Source organism: Eucalyptus grandis, chromosome 4 (assembly GCF_016545825.1).
Source record: "Eucalyptus grandis isolate ANBG69807.140 chromosome 4, ASM1654582v1, whole genome shotgun sequence".
NCBI classification, from domain to species: Eukaryota; Viridiplantae; Streptophyta; class Magnoliopsida; order Myrtales; family Myrtaceae; genus Eucalyptus; species Eucalyptus grandis.
Window position 1 is genome coordinate 35463381 of NC_052615.1, and position 26105 is coordinate 35489485.

Here is a 26105-nt window from a genome sequence, read left to right on the forward strand (position 1 = left end):
TTATTTATTTATTTGTGCATATCTGGTTGTTGCAATTGCCTTAAGCCCGGCCCAAAAGGCGCTTGCTTCGGTCTAAAAATTTATTTGTGTTTGGAATACGTATACTCCTGAAAATGTTAAAATTTATCATGAAAGTGTATTTATATAAATTACAATCAAATCCTAAAATTTATTAAATTGGTACAATCGAGTTCTTTTGTTATATCGGTTCATTTAAATTAGAAATGCTTGGGTGCCTTTTTTTTTTTTAATATTCTATCTCCTCACGTGGCGAAGACGTGAATTAATTCTAATTTTTTAACTAAGATATTAATTAAATTAAATAAATAATAAAGAGTAATTGAAAAAACAAGAAAATGGGGAAAAAGCCAAAAACAAAGGCTGCGTTTGGTTTAGCTGTGTAATGCAAATATGGAAAGTCAAAGTTAGTTGGAGAAATACAAATTGTGTTTGGTTATAACCTCTTTACAAACGGACTTTGAATTGAATGTGTGTTTGGCAAAAAAACTTTAGTAATGGACTTTGCGTATATATATCTTTTTTGAAAAATGAACCAAACCTTTTGCTAGATCGACAAAAGGCTATGGTCGTCGATGAGCCAGATCTGGTTCATCGGTAGCCGTCGATTGAGGTCGCCTGACCCCAGGCAACTCTTGGCAAGGGTCACTCAACCTAGGTAGCGTGCAACCTAGATGATAGGTCTTGTGAGGGTCTCATAATGGCAACCATGACCCAGCCAACTAACGCCCTCGTCATCTCGTGACCATCACAAGACCCAGGCAAGGACCGTCTGAGGTTGCCCGACCAATGGTTGCCAGCGCTAGATCTAGCTCGCTGGCTAGAGCCCTTCACCGGTCTAGCGAAGGTTTAACTCTTCTTCTTTTTTAAAATAAAAATATTAACCAAGGACAAAATCGAAAATTTGAAAAATTGGTGAAGATAATTTTGGAAGGAAAAAATTAGTTTCAGCATTTGGCCAAATGTGAAAAACCTAATACTAGTTCCTATTAGCATTGGCTTTCAACCTTCCTAATGCTAGCATTTGGCCAAAAGCCCCTTGAGAACACCAAATTAAACACATCCAAAGACCTGCCGCCCTTGTCGCCACTGCCCGTAGCCGAAAAGGACCAACGAGAGTCGCTAGAGCATTAGCGAGGGCTAACAACCCTTGCCCAACTACCTAATACCAACTCTGGGTGGAGGGCCAGGACCCTCCCCCAAATTTGGGCGAGGGTCACCAGCCTCAAATAGGACCAATGATGGGGTGGCGAAAATAATGGCCTACCACCCTTGCCCTTGGCTCTTTTTTTTTTTTAAATGTTTTATTTGATTAAGATTTTGGTTAAAGAATTAGAATTGAATTTAAAATAATGTCATTTTAACCTTATGTTCCATATTTTAACCATTAGCCGCCATATAAATTAAAGAAAAAATCATAAAAAGTTGCATTCAATAATTTCTAATAGTCTAAATGAATGGAGTTAATAAAAATACTCAATCATACCAATTTAACAAGTTTTAGGACTCAATTATGTTTTTTATATTTTCAGATTCTCACTTCACATTATAATTTTATATTCAAAAGGTTATTTTTTTTTTCTATTGTGACTATTTGAAGATGAAGATGTTATGTTCTTCATCTCATTATGATAGGGAAGGAGGAAAAATGACGCTTCCCAAGCCGACCTCTTATTTTTTCACCTAGGGGCCCCTCGATAAGCTTTCGAAGGTACAAGTATATCATTGCTACATGCACATCTAAAAGCAGCCGGAGCTCCTTTGAGTTTACGGCCGTGGCAAGGTCTGACCAACTCGATCGTTGTGGTTGGGGCTTCTGGCCAGTCGAGATATTGCATCGACGGGGTTGTTCGATTTTTGCCGGTTTTGGCTTGAGTTTGGAAGGGTTCAAGTGGAAGAACAAAAGGATGATTTGCTCGGATAGAGATAGGGAGACAGAAAGGACCCAGGTGAACGAATTTCAAAAGGAGTTAGCTTACGTCAAAGAAACAGCTGTAATGCCACGCCAACAAATTACATCATCGGACCGACAAGGACCGACGAGGGATGGCCGGCGATAAATTATGAAAAGTAGAGACGGTTTCGAATGAAAAGAAAGCATGCGGACGATTTTGATCTTTGAACTAAAGTTTACAGACCGACAGCGACATTCCACCTAGCTTTTTCCTCCAAGGAATATTGAAGCTATGTACCATCAGAAAGGTCCAAACATATGTTCAAGTGAGTTTACATCTTTGGTAAAATGCAATCTGCAGTAGGAACTGCTGCGAATGTCCATACAAATATTCCAAATTACATTCGGCAAAAACACTTTTTTTTCCTCCTGATTTCTATGGAAGCATTTGAAAATTCGTAAGCATCGAACAACAGTTGTAATTGGGGAGGAGGGAGGTTCTTCTACATGCATGATTTCTGGTCAGAAAACAGTATCTACAAAAGGAGGATATGCCATTTCACTTGGGACTCTGAAAATGCCGACCAAAAAGCAACATCCTATCAAAAAATGCCGACCAAAAAGCAACATCCTATCAAAATTGTTCTTTATCTATATCAGATCATAACCATGTCTCTTTCCAGGCCATCTCTCTGACTCCATGCACAATGCTAGAGACTAATACAGGGGGAAGAAGATCGACAGCTAAGAGCTATGGCTTCGACCTGCTAGATGGACGCGTAAAATGCATCCGGCAAAAGCAGAGGAGACAGGCTTCGGCAATGAATTGATCCCTCTCTACAGAAAGCTCTGCCCTGGGCTTCCCCTGCGTTTATTTTGCATCTGCTGTTAATGGACCAAAAAAGGAGTTTCTCGGTGAAAAATTGTCACCCGTGTATGCAATCGAGCAAATTATTTGACCTGATTCAGTTTTGTAAAGACGCCACTTCAGCAAATCATCTCTATAGCAGAAGGTAAAACACGAAATTTCCGAGGTAGAAATCCCAAATGTTCCCCATCTGACTGGACAAATATGCTGCCAGTGCCTGATATTTCTTCTACTTCAATTGAGTGCACGCTGGATTTGCAACAGACAGAAGAAAAGAATGACGCCATCAAATTACAAAGTCTGAGAGTAGAAAATAATTCTAAAGAGAACTGCTGATGTCCCAAATCCAAATGCCTGAGAATATTATGACTGAACCTACTTGAGTATTCATTTCAAACTTCAAACAAATAAAAATCAAGAGCAGTTTCTTCTTTTCTTATACTGATGAATGAGGAACATGAGCAATAAACCAGTAGACATATCTTTACCTTCTCGAAGACACATTATTTACGGACAAATGTGTCCCATTGTAGAGCTTATGCAGTTTTAAGATGAAGTCATACCATCTAAAATCCTGAAGAATTACAACCTGCAAGAAAGATAAGGATCATGATGAGGTCGGCACAGGAGCCAAAAAAAATAATCAGATGATCATTAGGGTGCATAAGATCTTTAGAGACTTCACCTCGAAATTTCCACTGGAAGGATCAGCATTTGGTGTAATCTTCATGCCACCACCAAAGAATTTGGCATTACCTATGCAAAGCGCTGTTACTTGAGGAATGGTTTCCCATTCACCATCATTCACCTACATATACAGCCGACTAAGACATTGAGTTCCAAGATCAGCAAACTGGAAAGACATCAAATAAGATAAAGATGCCACATAAAATTGTGATTCCAGATGAAGAGTGGATTACGAGGTTCTTATAGATTTTCAGAGACAATGACCTTGATTCGAAAATCTTGGTTACGGTGCCCAATAAAGGCTTGCAATGCGCCAAAGACATAACATAAGTTTCCAAATCGCTTGTATCTGGAAGCATAGTAACCAGCTTTTGCACTCCTGTAAATTTTAAATTAGGTGTGGCAGTGAGTAAATTCGCAGTATAGCATGTACTGTCATCCTCCATACCAAAAGTTTTAAGTTAACCTTACAAATGAATGTCTGCAACATTTAAAAAGTAATGGCGGTGTTCATTTTCTCCCACAATGACACCAACATCTATTTGAGATCTTTGCCCTACAAAATGCATCAATCACACAGCAAGCAATGAGAAAGTGGATCCTAACAAATAAATCAACATTCAGAGGCAGGTACCAATTTTATATATGTCCCAAAACATTTTTAGCCAAAACAGCCATATGTAGGAATGACAGAAGAAATGGAAGCTTAATGAACCACCTTTGGCTATGCGTTCAATGGCATCATGAGGATCATTTTTCCTGAGAAAAACAAGAGCCAGCCAGAACTTTTACTTCAACTACTATTTGGAAATTAAAAAATCACTTACTTAATCTCAAGTACTAGCATGTATGATCAGGAAGAACTAACCAGCCAAATGTTCTGGCGAAATCAGAGCCTGTGCCCAAGGGAATTAGCTGCATGAATGGAAATGACCCTAGTAGCTTTCTCAGGAACAGTTCATACAATCGTGAAGAGCAAATCACATGTCTAAAGAAGTTTGAAGGAAACACTTACACCAAGAGCAGTGGAGCGAGAAGTTGCTGTATCTTGATTGGTGACAGGTTTTCCAGCCCAAAAGAAGCCATTGACTACCTTCTTGTACATGTAAGTTATAAGTATGAATGTATAGGAACCAATCACGTCGAAAGCTTTCTATGACCATATAATGGCATATCCAGCCATGACCATAATTTTTGTTTTTCTATCTCATGTTACAAAAGAAAGAACATTGATGGGTCTATGAAAAGTGTGTCGCATAATAAATTGATCATTTGGGCCTCAAAATCACATAGTAGCCTCTCCTAGTCCTCCACCCACCCACCAAAATAACACTAATTACAACACCAATAGATTAGAAAACAGGAAAAAAGTCTTCTAACCAAGCTACCCTGGCAGTTGTGCATCCGTACATCTGCATCACTACCTATATGTGAAATGTACAATATAACATAAGTTCATACATGACTACCCATTTCACCTACTTTACTCCACTGCAATTAGTCCTGTGTTACCAGGAGACTAGGCGAGAGGATATATATGTTATAATAAAGGGAATTGCAAATTATGGACATGGACAAGGCTAATGGCAACCCACCTCATGAAGAGTTCCATCACCTCCAACTGCAATTACAGCATCAGCACCCTCTCGAATAGACTGGACAATGTTCAGACAAATATCAAATCGACAGTTCACGAAGTAAATATGCATCCAAGTTGACCGGCTTTTTAGGGTCAAGATGCCTACCTCCCTCGTTATGTCAGTTGCATGACAAGGACCAGAGGTGAATGATTCACATATCTGCAAATTCAACAAAAAATAACCACACTTGACTTGTTTGAATTGTTTGAATTGAGATACAAAGCCCCAGCAGTGAATAAATCATGGAATCGACAACTTAAAGATAGGAGGGAGAGACCTTTCAATTTTTTAAGAAAAGTATCTAGATGCAACTACAACATCTAAAGGAGATCAAACGAGATAATTCATGAGGGGAAAGAATCGATAAGTCAAAGTAGTCTTTTGTAATTGAGTCCAAACATACATGATACTGCAGCTCAGACATGGCAAAGGGAAGCAACACAAAGCAAGAAATGAGTAAAATCTACACAATTGCTCTCTCTAGTATCAGTCTCAATACTTCAAACCCATCTCGCACCATCTTGGCAACAAGCGAATAGCACCCACCAACACAGGTGGGCTCAGACAAAATTGAACTGAACAAGGCCCCCCCTTTCAAGATCTTAATAAAAGCTATTCAACGACATTCCAAGGTGGTCAACGTTTCGAGAGAACTCACGTTACAATCTTCACCGAGGCGAGACCTGAGATACGGCAACAGTTTCTTCCACTCCTTCCAGGTCTTACCATTCGCACCTGTCCACAACACACGCCCAGTCATCCATCACCAGCACACTTCCGACGCTCATCAATCGACGCCGTCATAGAGAAGAAAGCGAATAAAAATCTCAACTTTCGCGAGCGCGCGCGCGAACGGAGAGAGACCAACCTCGAGGATTGACGACGAAGACGAGATCGCGGCGGCCGCGGGAGGCGGAGAGAGACCCGCCCCTCAAGAGGGTACGGTCGAAGGGGAGATCTGGAGGCGGAGCCATCGGGCGCTGCTCCGCCCTCGCCACGACCGAGGAATTCGCCATTAGAGACGGCGGTGCTCTTCCCAATGCTACCTGATAATAGCACCACCCCATGTTCGTTTCTTTCTCCTTCCGCCGCCTCGGGGTCGCGAAAAGAAAGATTCACTCGGTGGGCACTGTCTGGTCTGCCCCGTGTCCACGTCGCCGTCGCCGTCGCCGTCGGTGGTCGCGGAAGCGGGGCGCTTGAAGCAGAGACGGCGGGTGCCGTCTGTTAGTCAACTACGAATGAGAAGAGATGGGAGAGAAATGATGAATCGGCTGAGTTAACGAGAGCGAGTAATGCGAGCTCGATTAGACAAAGGTTTCGACGTTGGGGGATTGAGACAAGAAGCGGAGACAAATTAACCGATACGGTTTCTCCTCCTTCTTCGTGCCTTATGCATCGTTTTCCCCGACGACGACGGTGAAAATGAGGGTCTTCTCGGGCCGGTTCGGGTCTGTTGGGGGTCGGGTCGGGATGGGATTAGGACTGAGGAGGGAAGAGAGGAGCACATCTGGACAGAGGAAAAGTGATGGGACAGAATCAGAAGGGAATATGAAAGATAGCGTGTCTATTTTGCCAAGTAGCCTTGAAAAGCCAAACTAAACACCTTTAAATTTTTCCCCGGGAGCTTTGGGATATCAAAGCCCCTTGGGAAAACCGAACGAAACATCCTAGATCCAGCTAATATTATGCATCTTTCATCTTTTCAAATATGTTTCGACCAAAAAAAAAATATTTATTCTCAAATTTGGAGGGATTGGTACGTTACTTGACAGGTTTATTCTTATTTCTCACTTATATTATGATTTTGTATCTCTCTAAAAACATATAAAAGCATATTTATGTTATAATATATATTTTCATCTATTTTCTCTCGTTAGCATCCGATCAACAGTACAACTCAATCCTCTCAAATCCTCTCTCTATTTTCCTCTCATAACATACTAAATCTGTTCAATTCATATGTAAATTACTCAATCAAGATTGAGTGTAAATTTTAATACGTACTTATTATTATTGACTTAAATGAACGGAGCAAAAAGAGATTTTCCTAATGAGTATCATTCGTTGGCATGAATATTGCCTGGCGTCTCCCCAGAGGCTGCCTTCGTTGCCGGTTCTTTCAATCAAAAGAACCCGAGTTCTTGCATGAACAAGCTCGGCTCAATTTGCACTGTCGAACGGTTATTCCTCTTTGCGTTCTTAAATAATACTTTCGTTTTAGACCAAAAAAAAAAGCTCGGCTCAATTTTGAAATTGATAATGTTAACTTCAGGTGACGCAAGGGATCGCTAACATGGATCCGACTCATTTGGCGAAACACGAGCTAAAGACAAGAGGGTATCGACAGGACCCTTCTAAAATGGCCCAATCGAATTGATCCCGCACAAAAGCAGCCAAATTCCATAAATAGCCTAAATGCAGAGGGCATTGACATATTGTCAATCTGCTACTACGCGTGACCCTGCGAAGCTTAAACATGTTGTAGGGAGCAGGAGAACAAGAAAAGAAAACGATTAGTTCAAATAATCCGCCTTACAAACTGCAATATCTAATCACTTTTCAAAAGGATCACCAATTGCTCCAGCTGCCGATGGCACAAACTCGAAAAGACATCAATACAAATGACCGTTATACAAAATCCCAAGCCACTTAAGCCAAAGGATCCTATCTTCTGGACCTCCCTTTTGATTTTGAATCGAAGTGATGTTTCCTCAGTTTCTTCTTCCGGGGCAAAGCTGCCGAACCGCCGCCTTCTCTGAACGGCATTCCCATCAGAGCCAACAGCCTTTGAGCCTCCTGATCTGTTGTTGCGGTAGTTGTGATGCACACATCCATCCCCCTCGGTTTGCCTATTGCATCAAACCTGATCTCCGGGAAAACACTCTGATCTTGGATGCCAACACTGTAATTCCCATATCCATCAAAGCTATTTGGGTTTAATCCTTGGAAGTCTCTTGTCCGGGGAAACCCCAAGTTGATCAGCCGATCCAGGAATGAGTACATCACCTGTCATTAAAGAGATAGATGAAAACGTAGCAATGTCTCATAAAAAATATTCATGACTGCAGATAGCAACTGATTGAGAGCGACTGAAATAGAGCAGGACCCAGATTATTATAACAGTGCTTGATAAATCAAAAGAAGAGGATAAAGGGTGGAACCAGTGTAAACAGAAGTTGCAGGGCTTATACAGCTCAGGATGCCAAGCATAAGATAGTCAGTACAAATGAGCAGGCTACTTCTATAATGATCCTTCGCCACAGCATATGTATTCTCAGCAAATTCAACAAACACAGTCAAAACATATTATGGAGCAAGACGACGGTTATGACATGATCCGGATGAAATAAAAACCAACGAATCATAAACTACCAATGCTAGCATCTTGTGAAACGTAATAGAACGCGAAGTGTTGTTTTACAGCAAACAGTGAGTATAGGAGATATAGTGCAGCAGCAGACAAAACTTGTCAATGCAGCAAGCCTCAACATAGTGCAATTGCAATGGACATATAAACAAGAGCACTGCATTAACATGTAAATCTAATGTTCTAAATTGTGCTTCACATCTCTAGCATTATCATTTCCGCTATAAAAAAAAAAAAAGCCATTGCATACTGACAAATTTAGACAACCATCAGTACAGAGACAAGAATCAATAAGTTAAACCGTGAATATAAGCGAGCATTCAAAGTATTACAAACACTGCCAACATCAACTCCTTCACAAGAACATCTACATACCACTATGACGAACTTCTTGGCCTTAAGTAGGAAAGAAAATATAACTAAAAAAATCACTATTATTCTCACATTTCCCCGGAGAGTGACCGCGATACCGAGCGGTTGACCTTCTCTGATCTTGAATTGGGCGAGGGAGACCCTAGCCCGCGTCTTTATAGGCCTCTGCCCCGTAATAAGCGCCATATCGTTCATGGCCGCATCCAGCCCCTTCGCATTTTGAGCAGCCTCCCCAATACCGCAATTCACCACGACCTTTTCAATCTTCGGAACCTAGTCGAATTCCGAGTTCAAAAAGCTCAGAAACCGAGCTAATACATTGCCAATTGAACACCGAAAAGCCAAAAAGATCAACTCATCGCGACGCATAATACGCGAACATGCTAAAAAGACTGCGATTTGAAAACAAAGGAACGTATGCGGAAGTTTTTCGAAGACGGTGATCGATACTTCATTTTCTGATAAACCGCTGAATCACACGCCACCGCAGCTTCCACCTCTATCGGCTATCACGAAATGCGGGGCACCTCCGGCCAGAATTTCCGATACGATGAGCCTGCTGTAGACCGCGAGCCGGCCGATTCCTAATTTCCGACTCGACTATTACCGCGACGAAAGCGCCGACCAGAATCGAGACTATTCACCTACCTGTTGGATGTTAGCGTAAGAGAACTCGTCCTTGAGCAAGGGCACGATCTTCTCGAGGTAAGCCGCCTTGAGCCTCTGCGTCTTCTCCGCCGCCGACTTCTCCACCAGCACTACCGCGCCCGAAGCCCTCACCGACATGCCGCCGTTCGCGCTCCTCCGGCCCGCTCGCACGACGGACGGCGGCGGCGCCACGGGGCGGAGGAGCTGGCCGTGGAAAGACGACGACGCGGCGGGTAAAATCGAGGGACACGCCATGAAAAGGGGGGAGGAGGAGCTCTGTTCGAGCTCTGCGCTGCTGTTCGTTATCGAGTAGATAGAGGGAGCGTCGAGCGGGTGGCGATGGCGAGATGCCCGTGGGATTGGGTTTATTTACACGTGTGCCACTGAGGGGAAGAACGGCGGGCTTCGATGTAAATATTCGATGTTCTGAGGGGGGTTTTTCTCTTCGGTCGTGGTGTAAAATTGCGGAGCAGATAAGACTCGTCCATTTTGAAGAGGAGGACGTCACGACGTTCAATTTTCACGAGCAGAGTGCTACTATACCTTTGATACTTTTTTGTTTTGATAAGTGTTGAAAACCTATCACGAAAATATAATTAGAGAAAACTTTCACAAAGTATAATTCGATTGTAAAATTTGCTAAAAATATAATCGAATATTAAAACTTTTAAAAATGTAATTAATGAAAGGATCTGATTAAACCAATTTGATAAATTAATAACTTATTTGTATTTTCGAAAAATTTAAAACTAAATTACATTTTCGGGATAAGTTTAAAATCTAATTGCACATTTTGCAAAGTTTTAGAATCAAAACACACTTTGTTAATAAGTTCTATCAATAAGTTCTAGAGCTTTTAATGCACTTATCACTCTTATTTTTTTTTTTTTAAATTCGAAGATTCGAGATTGGTGTAACTACTCAATCGAGAATACTTGTAATAAGTATATCTCCCTATACGCTCGTGATGTGGCATGACAAAAATCTCAGCTGTCTATGCATCCTCCGATCCTCCCTCCTGCTCGCGTCTTTCATCACTGGTGCAAGAACTAATAAATGCGTTTTGTAACAAGAGTACAATTTCCCCACTAAGGCAAGAGGTAAAATTAGGTACAACCTGTTTGGTTCAGCTTTTGGAATGGGTTTTAGGATTCTAAAGTCACTTGATCAAATGCAAACACATTTAGTTCGATTTTTTAGGTGATTTTAACAAGATGCAATTGCATCTTCTAATGACTCTAAGGGCCTTTCACTCAAACTAGCTTCGGAAGTACTGTGAGAAGTTACATCTTCGAAATGCAAGTCCACGGCACTATTCATCTTCTCCAAAACCACTGCACGAAAAAGCCGATCGGAGGCTAATGACCGCCAACCAAGGGGTTGCTCACGCCGGCGACCACCGCCTGAGGGTCGCCCAACCTAGGTGATCGTCACCAGACCTCAAGTGACGCTTAGGTTGCGCGACCCAAGTGACTGATGGCCTGAATCACGCAACCCAGGCAACCACCTAAAATCGGGCAACCTCAAGCGATGATTGCCAGAGTCAGGCTACCGCAAGTGAAAGTTCTAAGGGCCAAATCTAGCCATCTAACCGCTAGATTCGACGGTCCAACCGCTAGATTCGGCGATCCAATAGCCAGACTTCAAAAAAAAAAAAAAAAAAAAACAAATATTTTTTTAATTTAATAAAAGTCATTTACAAATGCAAATTTTACCAATTAATTGTTTCTCAATACACTTTAGAATTACAATTCACTTATTTGCATTTCTGAAAACCCCCTTCTCCAAAGGTATTTGCAATTTTGCAAATACATTCCCCAAAAGCTAAACCAAACGGGGTGAATTCGATATAATAGTCCTTCGTTCAGGCCGAAAAAAGGCTGAGAAAGAGAGTGCCAAGGACCGATCATTTAACCGTGATATCATGGATGAAGTGCCTTACAGTTCATAAAATATAGAAAGAACGTTCGCCACTGATCCGATGTAAGTTCTTCGGGTTGCAATAAGCATGAGAAAACCGTACTTCTCATGAAACTATAGTGACATGAGCAAAAACGAAAGAAGAAGAAGAAGGGAGAGAAAGCAGCCAATGCAATATAGTCTACCAAAAACCACAACCTGATCAAACGTTCCTCACTACTTCCTCTTCTTCGATCTTACACGCGCACATATACATAAACACAACAGACCCGACGCCTAAGCTTTATTCTAGGTCGCACGACATCTCTGTATCTGGCAGCCATATACAAAGTCCGATAAGAACCTATACAAAGCCTAAACTTCCGATGATGTCTCTCAGCATTGTTCGCACAAACTGCCGTGTTCCCATTTCACAGGATATTTACAGACCTACAAAAACCACAAGCCCAGACCTCAGTTACGGACCAGTTTTGCGATCCCCACAGCTTGGCGATCCTTGTGCATCTTTATTCTCCACTACTAATCTTGATCTTCAAAGACAGTGCAGTTTTCCCCGACGATGCCCGACTTGAAGAGGTCGAGTTTGTTAAAGTCACAAGTTACGCAGACAGAATTAGGCTTCCAGATTTTTCGGGGAGCAACTTGAAGGAACCGCCAGATTTGGACTTCTCAGGACCACCCTCATATGGAGCAAACAAGCCTTGCTGCTACAATAAAGAGGGTCCATTATTTCTCCAATAAGTAACCCAGATATCTCGATCCAAGAAATCACAAGGAATAGCTACTAAGGTCAACAAGATAAAAAGCACTTACATATTTCTCGAATTCGGGGCTTGTCAAATTTGCGCTGAGATTTTTCATCAAGAGCACTACCTGAGGAAAAGAAAGAAAGAAGAAATGGATGAATCAGCTAGATAACGAATAAACAGCAATACAAGGGGCACAAGTACAAACACCATCCTCCAGAAATGTGGCACAATTTATTGAGTATATCACTACAGTAACATTTCCCAATCCCACATTTCCGAACCCTACTGCTGGTCCACCACCCACAGATAAAATGGATACTCAGTATGAATACAATCAAGAGAATCAGTCACTACTTATGCACGCTAATTCCAGGGTCCACGCAAGGCAGGACTCACTTTTTGCAAGAGTAATATTTCATTGGAAAATTGCACTGCCAGCCATCAACATTACTTACGTGCAATCAAGTCTTAAACCTTTTGACTAGTGTAGTCAAGCCCAAACACTCTTTTTAGAAAGTACAATCAAATATTTTCGCTATATCATACGGGAAATTGCCTAATGGCTCTAGAACTTGCCAAAATGGTAGCCTTAATTGCATTTTTTAGTGTAGTTTTAGAAGTCGAATACAAAAGTTCAAGAATTGATTATGCATCCCACTGAATTTGGTGTATAGTTAACGATCTACAGTTCATTCAAGTGAAATTGCAATCTTGAGGCCAGAAAAGCAGCTTCATCACTTCATACCAACCAAACCATAGCAAGATCCTAAAGGCCAACAAACATCCATAACAAACAGAACAAACATACAACCCAGCATTCACATGAGGGTTCTATAGACAAGACTGCTGCTTTTCCATTCCAAATTGCGGTATGTCTCACAGATGAAAGATCATGAAAAAACCTATAACCAATAGACTAGTCAACACAAAACACCTGGAAAAGCACTGCTGCAGTCAAAGTCATAGCAGAATATGCCACACAAGTATGAACTTGCTTTCATAGAACACTCCTAGAAACATCTCCTGAAGGACCAAATCCCAATACATAAGAAAATATGCTCCCAACATAATGATTTTCAGACTAGAGGCATACCGTTTCCAAATTTATAGGGTCCATCTGCTTCAATCTCTGTAGATGACCACCAGCATCCGGGTCAAAAACGCTGCCGATGAACCTATATACTTGCGCGAAATCTGGCATAACTGAATCAGAAAAGGCATATATCAGGAATAAGTATCAAAATCTGTCTAAACATGAGAAAGACAAGATGCAAGTCAATCTGAACATTTTTGCATGGGATTAATTTGCTTCATAGTCTAATCAGACCGTATCTCGTGATAATGAATTTGGCTTAGCAAACATTCCAAAGCATAACATGTGAAAGGATTGACTAAAAGAATAAGATTAATTATCTATGACAAGAAGTTACAACAACAGTCATTGACACTGACACTCTCCGAAAATGTGATAGCAAGATGAGAAAACATTTAAATATTAAACAATGTAAAAGTTAACCTAGCACCAATGAACCTCCTTCATAACTGCCCTTTTGACATGGGATTATGGTTATCGATGCATTTCGTTTATCAAAATTAGTCAGGCAACTTTATCTAATGCTTGGCCATCTAACGTTTAACATTTCAGAATGTCAGAGATAACGAAGCATGATGACTATGGATGTGCATAAAACCTACACACTTCTATTTAAGAAGAGGAAAGAAAAATTGTAATAGCTTTTGCATAGATTGCAAATGGCTACACAAGGTCCGATTTGTTAGCTTAACCCATAATTTACCACTTTCAGGACTTCATTTAATGACTATTGAGATAACAATAATCCAAAGGGAACTAACACGAGTCCCACTCATATTCATATAGCTTTATCTCTTTCTCAGTTTAGTTTTCCTTTTTTCATAGAGCAACCAAGTGGAGAACTCTTTTTTTTTTTTTTTTTGAAATATATACAAGAAAGAATATCCAACGAACCAGTGACGAATAACCATAAAGATACTAACCTCTAAGATGTTTCTGTTGATCCAAAGGTTCAATTGCTTGAGCATTTGGCCAGGACCTCGGTGTACTGTCATTACTACTGCTGTTGCAACAATTACTTGGAACTGGTGGGCCAGAAATTCCTACATCTACATCAAAAGGAGGGAAACCAAAAAGAATGCTGAGCATAAAGTGAAGTCTATATTTAGCAAGAGATAGTAATTGCAATAGCACCCACGTAAAATTACTGTGAAAGGTAATGAAAAAACCTTTTGTCCCCTGTGATGCACTCATTGCGGGTACAGAGTTATGACTCCATGAAGACAAGGCTACACTTGTACGGGAATTCCCAAGCAATGCTGATCCATCAGGTCTGACAATATGCCCGGGTTCCAAAAAAGCAGATGAAACTTGAAATGGCCCATTGACTTGGGAAACAACTGGAGCTGCAAGAATTGAATGTCAGTTCATCATTCATTATCATAGTAAGAGCAAGAGAAGAAAGGCTCAGCATCTGTAAAACCTTTAGGTGCTTTCTGTGGGTATGGATGGGCAGCTTTCCTTTTTGGCCGTGGTGGTGGTACATGTTCACTTGTCCCATTCTTTTGAACCTTTAGAAAGTACTTTTGTGCATGGCTACGAATCTGCAAAGGCAATAATAAGAAATTAACTGGGTCAAAAGTTTGCAGTCTTCAAGATGAATATCCAGATAAAAAAACAAAAATGTCAATAAAATAGAAAAAGAGACAACAGCTTTTGTGCTGATATGGAAGAAATTGCCACCAGCATATGCACACTACATGAGATGAAAAGCTACAAAGCAGCAACAGCTCAAGTGCCAACATGTACAACAGTCACCATGCTGAATGGATCTCGCACACCCCAGTAAAGAGGGATTATATGATCAATACAGTTCTTTTTAAGTTATTGCATTACCTGAATAACTGTTTTTGATCCAACAAAAGCTTCAATCTTCTTCCAATCACGATCAAACCTAACTCAGGCCAAAAGGTCAAAATGAGAAATGACAATCAAAAGGAACTCAGCTGTGTGCACAGACAATTCAATCTTATTTCTCAGGGATCACGAACAATGATCTGTTGTATGCCTATGAAAATCAGAAACTGAATGTGGATCAAGCAAAATAGACTCAGTTGCTGGTGGTCGTCAATTAATTAAAGGCAGGACGGAAAGCCATTCACAAATGAAATCTATGACAACACAATTGCAGATTCAAAGCAACCGCACCATGGCAGTTGCAGTCTGTCCACTCCCAGAACATGAATGTTGGGGACCAAGTAATATCAAACAGAAGCAGACTAAATGCAATCCAATCACATCTCCACAGTTACAAGTTTCACATCCCAAACTCAAGGGCCCTGGTTGCTCAATCACATATTAGGAGATGTAACACTAAAAAATAAGTTGAAGCAGGCACTAGACGGTCACGTCATTCATCTCAATAAAGATCCTCTGTTATTATGGCACATCGAGACAAACAGAGGGAGCGAAACATGACTTCAGCAATAGCAACTGCCCAAATTGTTAGCTTATCCATGAAAACTATCCTCGGCTCGCAATAAACCCGGACTCTGGCGTAGAATGGTCTCAACTCCTAAACAGCCACGATCTACTATTCGCCTATAGCCTGATCAAGCGATCTACCGGAGGACGATCCTTCGACTGACTGGACAGATGACCAGACATCTATAGCACCTCCACACGATGAGTCCAGGAAACAAATGTGATGACGTCCCAGCTAGAACAGCAAGGAAACTTCGACAACTCGCTCCGACACAGAGCAGACAACTAAGCTGCAGAAACCAACACCGTTCGACAACTAAATCGCAGAATCCACTCCATAGTTGAACAAAGAAGTCTCAATTCGAGTAAACCCGCAGAACGAAGAACCAACGAAGAGCCGTTCTCCCTCGGTCCCTCCCGGAAGCCGACGAGATCATTCCCCGAAATCACCACGCGAACTCGACCCCGACATCCTGACTCAGAACTCCCGACCAAACAACCTTAAAAGAGCTCGCCCCACATTACTTACAGGTGAAGCGCCTCCAGGAACTTGTCGTGCTCCTGCTCGGTCCAGCTCTCCCTGGACTTGGTGATGGTGTACGGCTTCCGCACCTTCTTGCTCGGGTCCTCCGCGTACGGCGGCGCGGCGCCGCCGCCCTCGGCCGCCGAGCCGGCGTTGACACCGTGGATCCTCGTGTTCGCGGGATCGAAGAAGTAAAACCCTTGCGCCGGGTTCGGGTTCACGGACACCATAAGGCTCCGATTCGTCGTCTTCCTCCTCTTCTCCCGGCCGATTCCCGAGCGTCGAATTCCTTCTCGAATTTTCCGCGACTGGTTCGCGTGCTGTGCCGTGTCGTCGATGGTGGTGGTGGTGGTGGTGGGGGTCGTCGTCGTCGCCGGCGTCGTTTTTTGAAGGGAGACGGGAGATGTGGTCTACAGATTTCTAGTTTTGTCTTTTGGGGGAGGGAGGGAAGAAATGACCCGACCACCGGCTTCGGGCCGTACACGTGGCGGGATTGGGTCGCGCGGATGGTTCTATTTTAGGTGATGCTCGTGGCGACAGGTGGCATTTTCATACGTCGGAATTTACGGATTTGGAAGTCCGCTCGCTGTAAAGGGTGGAGCTCTCGGTGCCTGCCTCCGTATTGACGCCGACATGTTCTTTTTCCTTTTTGGTTGGGGGGTCAGCCATTGACGCCGACATGATCCCTTTCCTATGAGGTTATCGCGTTTTTTCTGCTCTTTTTCTTTTTTTCCTTTGGATTAGCGGGTGTCTTTAGAAATATATTATTTAGATTTGACAATGTTAAAAAAATAAATTAGCTTACTTTGGAATTTTGTGTTAATCATACACTTCATTTTAGTCCCTTCAACATAGAACGCGTTGCATATAATTGGCTTAACAAGGAGGCCACCATAGATAATTTTTGCCTGCCCCTTACAAGCGTGCATGCATCCATTGCTCCTGTTGCGTTTTCTTGTTTACACTCACTAAAAATTGTCTTTTTCAAGTAACGGAGCATAGCCCTATCTGTAAATTAAATGGTAATAACGGATGTTTCAGGACATATCAAGGCAATGAATTTCTTTACGCGGAGATATTGTAAATTATAATTTCCCTACTCTCCGACTCTCATGAGAGTTCAAAATGAAGTCCCAAATCGTAGGAAGCTTACAATTTTCGCTGTACCGATATTCGAGTAGCCACAATTTCCAATATGTGGTGGTCATATCCCAAATTTCAAATGGAAGTCGATCTTGACTCACAACAGTGGTTAGCTGCTGCAACGCTCGGGTTTGGCGCTGATCCCGAGGCACGCGGTGCTCGTTGCGCACCCGTTTCCAGAAACTTGCCCGAGTGGGGAAGCAAGAATCGGCATAGGGAGAGAATTTGTCAACGGCCAGAGGCCACGCCACGTCGGCATTGGGATCACTCCTCCGTCGATTACCACCTGCATCTTTTAGCCAGAGGGTTGGGGAAAAGGAGCGAATGTTCTAGCGCGGTCGAGGGCGACCATCGCAACCGTCGCTTTTCCCGGTAAACGCCTAAAACGGTAGTTAACTACGGACAAAAAGGGCACCGTCCATGGATTGGGCCTACCGAGCCGATCGCAATTACAGGTACCATATTATCAAAAGAAATCTTCCCAGTTCGAATAAAATAGAACGAAAGAAAAAGGAAAGGGGGAAAAGGGGCGAAAGCAAGAGGTGAAGATGAAACACTTTCGTCCTTTTGTAAAAACGCACACTCATCTCATTTGGAAGCTGGAACAACACACCAAAACACAATGAGCAGAGAGATGCCGATATCCTTCCCGATACAGGGGAAGCAAATGCGAAGGGGGCAAAAGGGAAATCGAGGCAAAGGACGCTTTACAAATGATCTGGAGAGAATACAACCGCGAGGAAAAAGTATAAAAATGAAGAAAAGGAATAAAAATACGCCATGACCCGATTGAGGACTCGCTAGTCGATCCACCGGGTAATCCCGTCGTCATCTCCTACAACTGCCAAAATTTCGACGCGGACTTCCAGCACCGCCTGGAATGCAGCGTAAGAGCAATTGAGAAAGGGAAGGAGAATTCAACCGTATGTTGACCACTGGTATAGTAGAATTACTCTACTATAATTGCATAATGTTGACTACTGGCATATATCCGCAGGATCAGCATTGATAACAAAGAAATATCTAATAATGAAGATTTGCAAAATCTGCATTGCTTAAAACGTTGACAGAGGAGAAAAGTGGGGAGTGGTTTGTTCAATACCATATTGACTAAATGCCGTAAATAAAAAGCAACAAAAGGAACTTACCTGAGAATTCCGACAATTAACTAGCTTGCATTCGTCCAGAGAACCTTCCAACGTCCAACTTTCCCAAACATCAAAGCTGTGACTGGCAAATACGAATTCCATCCGTCTATTGATCTGTACATCAGAACGAAAACAAAGAACCCTCTTAAAAGTCAAGTAAAAACTATAAAAATTCTAGCAGAATACCTCGCTCTCACAACAATCAAAACTCTTAGCAAAGGAGAAAATATAAAAAAAAATGATCTAAAACAAGTTGGGGATCATAAGAAAAAAAAAAAAAAAAAAAACAGAAAATTAAATTAAATATCATACAATCACTTGCACAAGAAGCTCAAGTTTCTGTGTATACACTGCAAAAAGGGCCATGTTGCTGCCATTTTGAAGCTTCAGTCGGTTCATTCATTTACAACTACCCCTAATTAATTTCTTCTTTTCATTTGGTCAGAGAATGACTAACCCTAATTTTGACTAAAGGCTTGGTGACTCCTATCCAGACCCTTCAACGGAAAAACCATTTTATAAATGCTCATACAATCGCATGGCAGTCGGTTTGAACTAAAACACCATCATGTAAATGACAGTGGAGCTATAATATCTCACAAGCAGCATCAGACTGACTTCAAGAAACACAACAAGCATCCCCGCATAACTTCTGCATTTTATCAGCAAAGGTAGTAAAGATTTCCATTACCTGCAATAACTTTCCACCAGCAGCAAAAGATCGCAAACCAATTGTCTCCTGAATCAATAGTACCCATACTATCATGTCAGCACAAACTTAAGCACTGACAAAATATTGCTTCAAAAGAGCCAACGAGTTTGACTACACTCGCAGAAAAGTAAATAAGAATTATTTGGAGCAAGGGGTTCTTCTCGACAAACCTTGCCTCTTAAAACAACAAGAAACTGTGCTGCAGGATCTCTTTTGGTTACATTAGATATGGTATCTAGGAACCAGCCACCGCCTTTTACTCTTTGCCTGGAAACATGGAGTGCAGGATGATCTTTGGCATATAGAGCTACAACATACCCATCTTTCAGCAAATCCCCAGGCCTTCCAGAAAGATTCCTGATTGACTTATGAGGTTGGCTCGGAGTAGAATCTTGCATTGAATCGAGAGGCATCTTCCTACTTCTGGAGTCGTCAGGAGAAGCAAAACGTGAACTGGAACTTAAAACTTGATCTGTGCCACTCATAGCAGTGTCATCTTCTCGATTGGATGCGCTTTCTTTTCCTAAAGAAGAAGGGTCATCGAATTTTTGCCCCAACTTTTGACGACCGTGCCTCTTTTTCGCTTTCTTACCCGCTCGACCACGCCTTGCTTCAGGTCGTGCAACTGTGTTTTGAGATAAACCTGAACCCTGATTGTGGTCTGGAGACTCTACTAATTGACTAGTGCCCACTTTCTGTGTGCTTTCTCGACTTAGTTGGATGATATCTGTCACTTGTGCAACTGAAGAAACCTGGGGAACACTTTCTTTGTCTCGGGAATCAAACTTCTGATTTTCATCTGCTATTTCATTTTCTTCCTCTTCCTCATCAGATACAGTATCTTTTGGAACAATGCCATCAAAAAAGTATGTCTGCAACATTGAGATGGCTTTCTCCCGTATCTCCATCCACACTTCTTCACTATAATCAGCACTTCGTGGTAGTATCAACACATTGGGCATTTCCCTTACCTGAAGCAAAGGATAATTTTATGAGTAAATATTGCAATTACATCCAACTTACTAGTATAGGAATATCAAATTAAGCCATTCCAAAACACAAGGACAATAACTTTATGCTAGTGCGAACCTTGTTTTGATAGAAAAGTGATCATGCAAGTTACAAATGATGCAATATGAGAAACCGGATGCTACATTAGTCAGACTAAGATATTCCAGGGGAAAATGCTTCAAACAATCAATAATAAGACCAATAAATTATTAAACACCGTAGCTTTTTGACTGGAGCTCCAAAAGTTAACTTAGTAATCAGTCCTAGCTGCAAAACAGAATGGCTCTTTTTAAAGTTGTATTCAGACGGTTACTTATTTGAAGAAGACATGTAACCATATGCTAAAGGAAATTCAGACAGTAAAAAACTAGAATCCTGCATGAACAAGAGTAAAAATCATAACCCGGTAGGCTGTCAAGAAGATAACTACACACATGGTACCATACATTATACAAGGATAACAATCATACCCATGCTTCCATCCATTGTGGCCCTTCAGCGCCATCCAGAGCACACCCAGCCAAGCTACCATCAATGAGCATTTGCTTTACCACGCAATCATCCAGCAACTGACAGCTGCCCGTATTTACAAGAAATGCTCCTGCACATAGACAAAGGATATCAATCTACAAGACAAGGGAAGTCAAACTTCCTCAGAGAGACATTTCAGACAAAAGCGTACCAGGCTTTATATGCTGCAAGCATTCTGCATTAAGAATCTGGATAGTTTCGTTTGTTAGTGCACAGTGAAGAGAGACAATATCACTGGCTGCAAGCAAATCATTAAGAGTTTCCATTCTCCGGGCGGAGGGAGGAAAGGATATGGATGGCCTGATCACTTTCCCATTTGCCTGTGTTTTAGGGAGGAAATAAGATGGTAAAGAACTAATCTTTGAGACCATATGTAAGATTAAAATTTCAAGATAACACTGCGGATGAGGACTTCAGTGGGCTGCTCTTGTGATAACAAAAAGATTGCAATGACAATTTATACTTCTAGCACAAACCCAGCTTCAATTACTCAGAAAGAACAACTATCACATCCAAAGTTACAGTTTTAACTTCCAACATTAAGCCATGTTCCAAACTTTAACACAACTCTACTTGCATGAATCGCTGAGGCTCTCATATTTCAGCAAGTCACGGTGATTAATTTGACATATCATGAAGCAACAAGCTAATATTCTAAAGAAACAAATGAACAACCGGTAAGATCTCCCATAAATTGAATAGCTAATACAATGAAGCAACCATAGCTATAATAAGACAAATCAAGTAGCCACACCCAGTTCAACACGCATTCCATTCACTAAAATAACTACAAAAGACATCACATCTTACAGATAAGAGGACACGGAAACATCCCCTGTAGCCTGAGAACGAGGCGACCAGAAATAACATGAGGAGAAGATATCCAACTAACCGAACCACTAAACCATATAATCATTTTCGAGCAGTCTAAACAGAAATACAGAACCGGCCAGCTGAAGGAGATGGGGCAGCAACTGACCAGCTCAATCCAACAAGAAATCCCCAAACTTCAATTAATTTTAACATAGACATTGTCATGACTAGAGCCATTAGCTCACCGAATGTCACTCAAAATGCGCTTCATATTACAAGTTCACATTACACCCTAAGGACAGCGTAACGTTTCCCCTGAACGATCGATTGAAAGCAGAGGCACACACATTCAAGCCAAATGAAGTGCAAAAGATCGCGACATCACTTACATCGACGACATCGAAGTAGAGCACGCTCATCTTAAAAGCCAATCCACGCGTGGCTAGCGACTTGGCGGAGCTCGATCTACCGATGATCCCGAGCACCAAGCCGCGGCACCTCCTCATCCCCCTACACAGAGGCTGCACCGATCCGAGCCACCCCGAGGCCGAGAGCGCGTGCCGAGCCAGCAAATGCGTCCGCCGGAGCAAGCTCAGGACCAGGGCCATGACCGTGTCCGCGATCTCCTCGGCCCGGGAGGTGTCCACGTGGACGAGGCGGAGCCCGAGCTCGGCGGCGAGGGCGGAGTCGACGGAGCGGTCGGCGGAGCCGAGGCAGAGGACGAGCTGGTAGGGGCGGAGGCGGCGCTGGGCGGCGCGGGGGAGGAAGGCGAGGGAGTGGAGGAGGACGGCGGAGGCGGAGTCGATGGTGCGGTCGGAGGAGGCGAGGCGGCTGAGGGGGACGTGCTCGACGGAGGCGACGCCGGCGAGGGAGTCCTGCTCGAGGGAGCAGTCCTCGATGCAGTTGAGGGCGACGACGAGGGGGAGGGACGAGGGGTCGGCCTGGCGGGGCACCACCGCGAGGGAAGAGGATCCGGCCATTGTTCGCGGCGGCGGCGGACGGCGGGGGGCGGGGCGAGATTAGGGTTTTAGCGCCGGAGGATTTGGGGCATTTTCGAAGGTCGCTGAAGCTCTGCTGCTGCTGCCGCCGCTGGTGGCGGAGGTTGTTCGGATCTTGTTCGACGCAAAAGCGTTCAGGTAGCGAAGAGAGCGTGTGGGTTGGGACGCTGTTTTCGTTTCTCTCTTTCTCTCTCTCCTAAGGTTGAGGAAAAGCGTTTGGGACTCACGCGCTCCTCGAGATCAACGTGACCGGCCTGCTTCACCGTTCGTCGTTTTCATTTTTCTTTTGCTTTTTCCCTTTTTTTCTTCGGTCTTTTCTTTTTTCGTGGCTGGCTAACAAGTCATTAGTATCTGACCAAAAAATCACGAGTCATTAGTGATTGCGACCAAAATAAGAAAAGCCATTAGGAACGAGATATCACATCTCTTCCGCATCGTTGTCATTGTCAAACGCTGCCGGTCATGAGTTTTCAGTTACGTTTTTGAAATCGACGTGATGCCCAAAATAACCCTTTGTCCGCGGAATATTCTTCATTAGCATATACTTTATTTAGGTGTCCAGATTCGTCATCTTAGGTCAGAAAGTTCTCCCGCCCATCACCAGAAAATTGACGGACGGCAGGCAGCCCGTTGTTAGAAGGAAGAAATCACAAGAAATTAAATGCCCATGCGATCCCTCGATTCAACTTCGTAAAAAAGGCAGCTTTTTTATTGTATATATTTGCACACGGAACAAGCGAAATCGCACGAGTGAGGACACTGTTCACAAGCATATTAAAAGGATGGAGATGCCTAGACAAGAGTCTTCAAGAGTGGATAAATTGCAAAGGGCCAAAGCTAACCTGCCTGCAAATATCATAATAAGCTGAGGAATCTGCCTTTTCGAAGTACCATCCACACGCTCGAGCACAAAAGATGAGAAGAAACAATCCAAGACGACAACCCGGATAGCGTGAAAGCTATACAATAAGCGCACGCGCATTCGCACTCGCACTCGCACGTCGTTCCCTCCATACATTTTCACATCAGCATTCAAAAACATCTGCTACCGCACAATAAAGCTCACAACACAGGACCTTGACTACAGGAGTTGGATCACCACCAAAATTTGAGTAAGAGGACCAAAACTGAAGTATACGACGCACCAGCCGCACTGCACCAACAACTGCAGCAACCTCGTTATGTATGTTACAGGCTCGATTGAACAGCTGCTGGCAGTCCGGAAGTCAGGTATAGGAAGTTTAAAGGAAGTTTATTGGACAGACCTCTTCAGCTCGCTTCAAGCTTCACAAGAAATAAATTGCTATACAACTTCCTAAAGAATCGCCACGACTTGCTCTATAACTCTAGTTCACTGACCCACGTCATACATAACCAAAATCTTGGACAGTCCAGACTACTGACCAGAGTGAGAGATTCCTGAGCTTCAGCATCCATTTACGGAACCAGATGCAAATTTGCCCCTCATAAAGACCAGATTCAGAAAAACCTTCTCCTGAAGTTCCTGGTAGTTGTTTGGTATGAGCGCATGAGCAGTCCAACACCTATCCCGATCCCAAGGCACATACCCAGGCCAATCCCAACACCAACTCTTACACCAGCATTAAACCATGAAAGCTGTCCGTCCTCGCCAGTATACATGTCCTCCGAGTAATACGGGTGCCCAAATTTACTCTCTGGTCCATAGTCATCGAATTCGGGATCTACCATCTGCATAAGCCCCAAAATTGTGGGATATTAGAATCGTAACAGCAAAACTCGAGACATAAATATTCAGACATAAAGGGTACAATATTTAACATGCAATGCTGATTGAAAATGAAAGATGATAACCAGCCAAGTGCACCAGAATGACAGCTTACCAGGTGAGAAGTCCCTGTAAATCGAAACTACTGGTGTAAAAGCTAATTTTATGGGAACCTCTAGATATAAATCGAATCAATTCTATACAGAAACCATGGCACCACTCGCAAATTGAGCAAACAAGGAGAAAGAATGGACAGAAGCCGACGGTTAAAGAAAATGCGGGGTGCCGAATCCCCCTGCTCGAAAGGTAATAGCTTGAAAAGGAAAAGGAAAAAATTCCAAGGTCCAGCCCGCAGCAGGGTTCTCTAAAATCGTCTGAAAATCCTATGAATAAGCCGCATCTCAACTGTTCGCAAAGCACGCTCTTGCTACTACAAGTTCCAAAGCAGCTCCACAACCTCTGGACCTATCAACTACGCCACGAAAATCACCACCACCATGTACACGTTTTTCAATCGTTCGTAAATTCAATGAGAAATTCGCCTTCAAATCGACAATGTCATCACACGCGCATAACCGGACTGAATAAAAAGAACAACCTACAACAAAGTGTACACCAGCTGGGAATATTCGCATCCCAGAAACTTGCCATGTACCTGCAAATCCCGGTGTCGAACCAACCCGTTCCCGATGTTCTGCTCCTTCCCGATCTCTTCATCCTCCGGAATGGCATCCAACGTTCCGTGCCGCGGCCCCTTCTTTCTGGGGCTCACCTGTATCGTCCTCGTCAAAATCACCGGCACGCCTGAGCACCTGCCCGCAATATACACCTCGATGGACGGAGAAGACACCCCCATCTTCGGTTGAAAGAACGCGGAAGACGACGACGAACCGCCCAAATTCGCGACGTGGCAATCCAGGAACCACCCCTTGCTCGAATCGCCCTCCAGCCCCGTGCTCACGTTGCTCCAATTGTCGTCCACCCTCTCCAGCGACCCGCACAGGACCACGTCCTCGTTCTCCAGCACCTCGAACTCGACGCCGCCCGTGATCCGCACGCTGTCGGTGCTCAGGTACGTCACCTCGAGCGCGTCCTTGTCGACGCGGTCCCGCCGCAGCGCGACGGAGGCGGGGCTCAGCTCGGGGACGCGGGCGCCGTTGATCTCGAGGGCGGCGCCGAGGTCGCGGTGGACGTGGCGGAGGGTGAGGCGGTCGGGGACGAGGCCCGGGACGCAGGGGGAGATGCGGACGTAGAAGAGGCGGATCTCCAGGTGGACCGAGTAGCTCAGCGGCGCCGGGTAGGAGCCGGAGGTCTTGGGAATGGCCATGGTCGGCGAGCGGCGAGCGGCGATCGGCGCGGTTCAGGTCCGGTCGCCCGGCGACGGCGTCGGAGGGGATCGGGGGTCCGGCGGGGGAGCAAGCGTCGCGCGGCGGATTGCGGTTGCGGCGATCAGGGAGGAGAGAGAAGGCATGTGGTGGGAATTCGTGCTCCTGGTAGGGTTTAGAGAGAGAAAATGAGGGAAGGAGGAGAGAGAAAGGGGCGGAGGTTGAATGAAGGGGAAGATGAGGAGGAAGAAGAGGAATCGGATATTTTCTTCTCTTCTGTCGGGCGGGGGGAGAAGCGGGTCGGTTTCCGTCGGGCCGGGCTTGCGGGTTGCGGGTGACCCAGAATTGATGGACGAGCCTGAAATTTAGAGATCTATTTTCGGTAATTAAAGGTTACTAGGGCAAGTCTGGTTCGGATTGTACAGGTGCCATTTCGAACAATGCTAATCCCCAATTTTTGAAATTAGAAACCGA

The 26105-nt window shown here is 43.5% G+C and overlaps 4 protein-coding genes across 6 annotated transcripts; all 4 read right to left on the reverse strand.

Moving 5' to 3' along the window:
• Nucleotides 1–2231: 2231 nt before the first annotated feature.
• On the reverse strand, nt 2232–6591 carry LOC104442129 (sphingoid long-chain bases kinase 2, mitochondrial). 2 transcript variants are annotated; one of them, XM_010055453.3, is made up of 13 exons: nt 5976–6591; nt 5766–5842; nt 5213–5266; nt 5063–5122; nt 4483–4560; nt 4336–4382; nt 4186–4226; nt 3939–4023; nt 3732–3846; nt 3466–3588; nt 3269–3369; nt 2873–3029; nt 2232–2777 (listed from the first exon to the last, which is right to left on the reverse strand). In XM_010055453.3, the coding sequence occupies exons 1-12, from the start codon at nt 6172–6174 to the stop codon at nt 2900–2902; spliced, it is 1110 nt and encodes a 369-aa protein (XP_010053755.2). In that variant the 5' UTR covers nt 6175–6591; the 3' UTR covers nt 2232–2777; nt 2873–2899. The 2 variants fall into 2 exon arrangements, with proteins under 2 accessions (XP_010053755.2, XP_010053754.2); XM_010055452.3 differs by having other exon boundaries at nt 2232–3029; nt 5976–6590.
• A 1061-nt stretch (nt 6592–7652) lies between these two features.
• On the reverse strand, nt 7653–9797 carry LOC104442130 (50S ribosomal protein L5, chloroplastic). The gene is made up of 3 exons (XM_010055454.3): nt 9495–9797; nt 8919–9119; nt 7653–8113 (listed from the first exon to the last, which is right to left on the reverse strand). Exons 1-3 carry the CDS (start codon nt 9747–9749, stop codon nt 7772–7774), a joined length of 798 nt encoding a protein of 265 aa, XP_010053756.2. The 5' UTR covers nt 9750–9797; the 3' UTR covers nt 7653–7771.
• A 1770-nt stretch (nt 9798–11567) lies between these two features.
• LOC104442131 (protein REVEILLE 5) lies at nt 11568–16639 on the reverse strand. Of its 2 annotated transcripts, none has more exons than XM_010055456.3 (8): nt 16210–16639; nt 15093–15150; nt 14680–14800; nt 14426–14602; nt 14180–14305; nt 13257–13366; nt 12228–12287; nt 11568–12118 (listed from the first exon to the last, which is right to left on the reverse strand). In XM_010055456.3, exons 1-8 carry the CDS (start codon nt 16431–16433, stop codon nt 12014–12016), a joined length of 981 nt encoding a protein of 326 aa, XP_010053758.2. In that variant the 5' UTR covers nt 16434–16639; the 3' UTR covers nt 11568–12013. The 2 variants fall into 2 exon arrangements, with proteins under 2 accessions (XP_010053758.2, XP_010053757.2); XM_010055455.3 differs by having other exon boundaries at nt 11568–12121.
• Nucleotides 16640–17889: 1250 nt separating this feature from the next.
• LOC104443216 (C-terminal binding protein AN) lies at nt 17890–25863 on the reverse strand. Its single transcript, XM_039310926.1, has 11 exons — nt 24962–25863; nt 24045–24269; nt 23705–23770; nt 23402–23601; nt 21951–22581; nt 20900–21068; nt 20688–20818; nt 19377–20177; nt 19186–19233; nt 18495–18608; nt 17890–18221 (listed from the first exon to the last, which is right to left on the reverse strand). The coding sequence occupies exons 1-11, from the start codon at nt 25631–25633 to the stop codon at nt 18147–18149; spliced, it is 3132 nt and encodes a 1043-aa protein (XP_039166860.1). The 5' UTR covers nt 25634–25863; the 3' UTR covers nt 17890–18146.
• Between the last annotated feature and the right edge of the window lie 242 nt (nt 25864–26105).

Excerpts from the sequence above, each read along its gene's own strand:
- LOC104442130 (XM_010055454.3), bottom strand. The coding sequence starts at position 9,749 with ATGGCGTGTCCCTCGATTTTACCCGCCGCGTCGTCGTCTTTCCACGGC. Across the intron at positions 9,120-9,494 it reads CTTACGCTAACATCCAACAG|GTTCCGAAGATTGAAAAGGT; the intron begins GTAGGTGAATAG and ends GAATTCGACTAG. Across the intron at positions 8,114-8,918 it reads CGGTCACTCTCCGGGGAAAT|GTGATGTACTCATTCCTGGA; the intron begins GTGAGAATAATA and ends CTTTAATGACAG.
- LOC104442129 (XM_010055453.3), bottom strand. The coding sequence starts at position 6,174 with ATGGGGTGGTGCTATTATCAGGTAGCATTGGGAAGAGCACCGCCGTCT. Across the intron at positions 4,227-4,335 it reads TTCGCCAGAACATTTGGCTG|GAAAAATGATCCTCATGATG; the intron begins GTTAGTTCTTCC and ends TGTTTTTCTCAG. Across the intron at positions 3,589-3,731 it reads ACCAAGATTTTCGAATCAAG|GTGAATGATGGTGAATGGGA; the intron begins GTCATTGTCTCT and ends CTGTATATGTAG.
- LOC104442131 (XM_010055455.3), bottom strand. The coding sequence starts at position 16,433 with ATGGTGTCCGTGAACCCGAACCCGGCGCAAGGGTTTTACTTCTTCGAT. Across the intron at positions 14,801-15,092 it reads GATCAAAAACAGTTATTCAG|ATTCGTAGCCATGCACAAAA; the intron begins GTAATGCAATAA and ends TTGCCTTTGCAG. Across the intron at positions 14,603-14,679 it reads CCCACAGAAAGCACCTAAAG|CTCCAGTTGTTTCCCAAGTC; the intron begins GTTTTACAGATG and ends CAATTCTTGCAG.
- LOC104443216 (XM_039310926.1), bottom strand. The coding sequence starts at position 25,633 with ATGGCCATTCCCAAGACCTCCGGCTCCTACCCGGCGCCGCTGAGCTAC. Across the intron at positions 20,178-20,687 it reads CACAATGGATGGAAGCATGG|GTAAGGGAAATGCCCAATGT; the intron begins GTATGATTGTTA and ends CCTTTGCTTCAG. Across the intron at positions 18,222-18,494 it reads TTAATTGTCGGAATTCTCAG|GCGGTGCTGGAAGTCCGCGT; the intron begins GTAAGTTCCTTT and ends GCTGCATTCCAG.